The 2,100-nt window shown below is 36.2% G+C and overlaps 1 protein-coding gene across 1 annotated transcript; it reads right to left on the reverse strand.

The window, feature by feature from the left end:
* Positions 1-587: 587 nt before the first annotated feature.
* LOC137716927 (heavy metal-associated isoprenylated plant protein 24-like) lies at positions 588-1,830 on the reverse strand. The gene is made up of 2 exons (XM_068456276.2): positions 1,319-1,830; positions 588-1,085 (listed from the first exon to the last, which is right to left on the reverse strand). The coding sequence occupies exons 1-2, from the start codon at positions 1,473-1,475 to the stop codon at positions 787-789; spliced, it is 456 nt and encodes a 151-aa protein (XP_068312377.2). The 5' UTR covers positions 1,476-1,830; the 3' UTR covers positions 588-786.
* Between the last annotated feature and the right edge of the window lie 270 nt (positions 1,831-2,100).

The raw sequence follows: 2,100 nt of genomic DNA on the forward strand, positions 1-2,100 counted from the left end.
TCACAGAAAATCAAACCCAAAAATAGAGAAAGATTCATATCTTTAAGTAAATCTTTCGAAATAGTGATAATCGTGGTGATTGCCATCCCCAGTGAAGAGAGCTCAACCTCATTGTGCTACTTTATGTACCTCTTAGCAAGATTGACATAGAAGAAAAGTGGTTTCTTGGTGTTGGAGACCTGAATTCTGTTCTTCTTTGGTGCCTCAACCGATTGCGACGATGGAGATGCAACTCTTTGCATTTGCTCCGCCGCCATTTTTACTCTGAAATTTTCTCCAACTTTTGATCTCTCGCTTTCGATCGGGAACGGAGAGACTCATGAATTTGATCAGAAAGAAATCAGCCCAGAAATAAAAGAACGATCGCGGAAGCACCCAGAAACTTATCATAACATCTAATGAAAATTTGAAAAGAAATTAAGCTAGAAACAGATGAAAAATAATGGGAAGTGGAATCACCAAAATCCATGGCGTGGGCCTAGTGGCTTTGATACCATGTTAACTACATTGAAATGTTTGGGAATTGAAGAGAAAATCAAGAAGAAACGATGAACAGAAGGATGAACACAGAGATCTTTGAGAGAGAGTTTAGAGAGAGAAATATGATTTGTATTGACTGAACTAAATAAAGATTACACACTTTGTTTTTATACCAGTGAGCCTAACAACTCTAACCAAATACTAACAAACTTGCTAACTGTATTACTAACTATATTTCTAACTGTATTGCTAACTTGTACCTTTAATATTTTTAACATGATTATTTTAGATATATTAATAATCTAGCTACATAACAGAGCAGGCATTAGGATTGTCATCGCTGAACATGACTATGTAGCGGTCGTCCACGGCAGTCTCAGTGATGTTTGAAGTGTCGGCAACTTTCCTGACCATATTAGGAGGTGCCTTCTTGTCATATGCCTGAGAAATGTAAGGATGAGCCACCAGATTGTACGGAACATAAGGCCACAACTCACACTTCTTCTTTGTTGACTGAGCTGCCTTCAACACTTTCTTTGCCTCAACATTATATCCAGTCACAGTTGCCTTCTGCTGCTTCAAGTCGACGTCCACAGATTTAGCACCTGCAAACAATCATCATAGTGAATTAATTCACACCAAAACCAGAGGAAGTTTAGTTTCCACACTAAAACTAATTGTGAATAGGAGGGAGAGGCTCAAATTTATTTAAATCACTAAGGCATACATACGATAGCCTATTGTGAATAAGTGAACATTCCAAACTAAAGTTTTAGATTCACAGTCTAATAAGCGAACATTCCAAAAAAATATATGGAAATGAATTAATTAAGCGCACCTTTTACGCCGGAGAGGACATTCTTGACCTTGCGGGCACAACCTTCACAGTCCATCCTGATTTTGACGGCTACCGTTTGCATTTGCTTCTTCTTCTTGCCTTTTTTGGCACTACTTAGTACATCTGATAAGTACTCCAAAGTTCCTTGAATTCCCATTTTTCAGCTTATTGTTCCAAACGCTCCAGCTAGCTAGCTAGAATGGTTTCTCGTTGGCCTTGGACAAGCTTATATATATATGTGTGTGTGTGTACTAGCGAGCTACGTACGGATGAAAATATTTATATATAGCTAAAGATCCTGAGTTTGAAATCCTCCTTTATAACTTAAAAAAAGGAATTAAGAAGACTTGAAGATGTAAGGATTCAAGAGCTAACTTACCAGAGAAAAGCAAGAGATGGGTGTTGATAAGAAAGAGTGCTATATATACTACTAGAAAAAATTTAATTTATTATTTTCCAATAAGTGCATGAAAGGAAAGAACAAGCTATAGAAGCAATAGAAAAGATGAATGAGCGACTGGGAAGAGGAGGACACCGGTATTGGAATGCACTCTTGCTAGCTTCTATTCTTTGGTTTTATACCAAACAGATGGCTCATAGAGAATAATATCCAATAGAAATTAATAAAATAAAACAAATAAATAAATAATTAAAAAAGGAGGCTAAGTTAGCTGCTCTAGTAACTATAGGAAACTGGACTAATAATCCATAATAGATTTTTTTTTTTTTTTTTTTTTTTTACATACAATATTATCTATACTAAGGGGGTAGGAGAGTGTGTT

The sequence above is a fragment of the Pyrus communis genome, chromosome 8 (genome assembly GCF_041283825.1).
Source record: "Pyrus communis isolate YQ-2024b chromosome 8, ASM4128382v1, whole genome shotgun sequence".
Taxonomy (NCBI): domain Eukaryota; kingdom Viridiplantae; phylum Streptophyta; class Magnoliopsida; order Rosales; family Rosaceae; genus Pyrus; species Pyrus communis.

Bases quoted from the DNA above. Each gene is read 5' to 3' on its own strand.
- LOC137716927 (XM_068456276.2), bottom strand. From the start codon at position 1,475: ATGGGAATTCAAGGAACTTTGGAGTACTTATCAGATGTACTAAGTAGT. The intron at 1,086-1,318 runs GTGCGCTTAATT...GATTGTTTGCAG, and splicing joins TGTCCTCTCCGGCGTAAAAG to GTGCTAAATCTGTGGACGTC.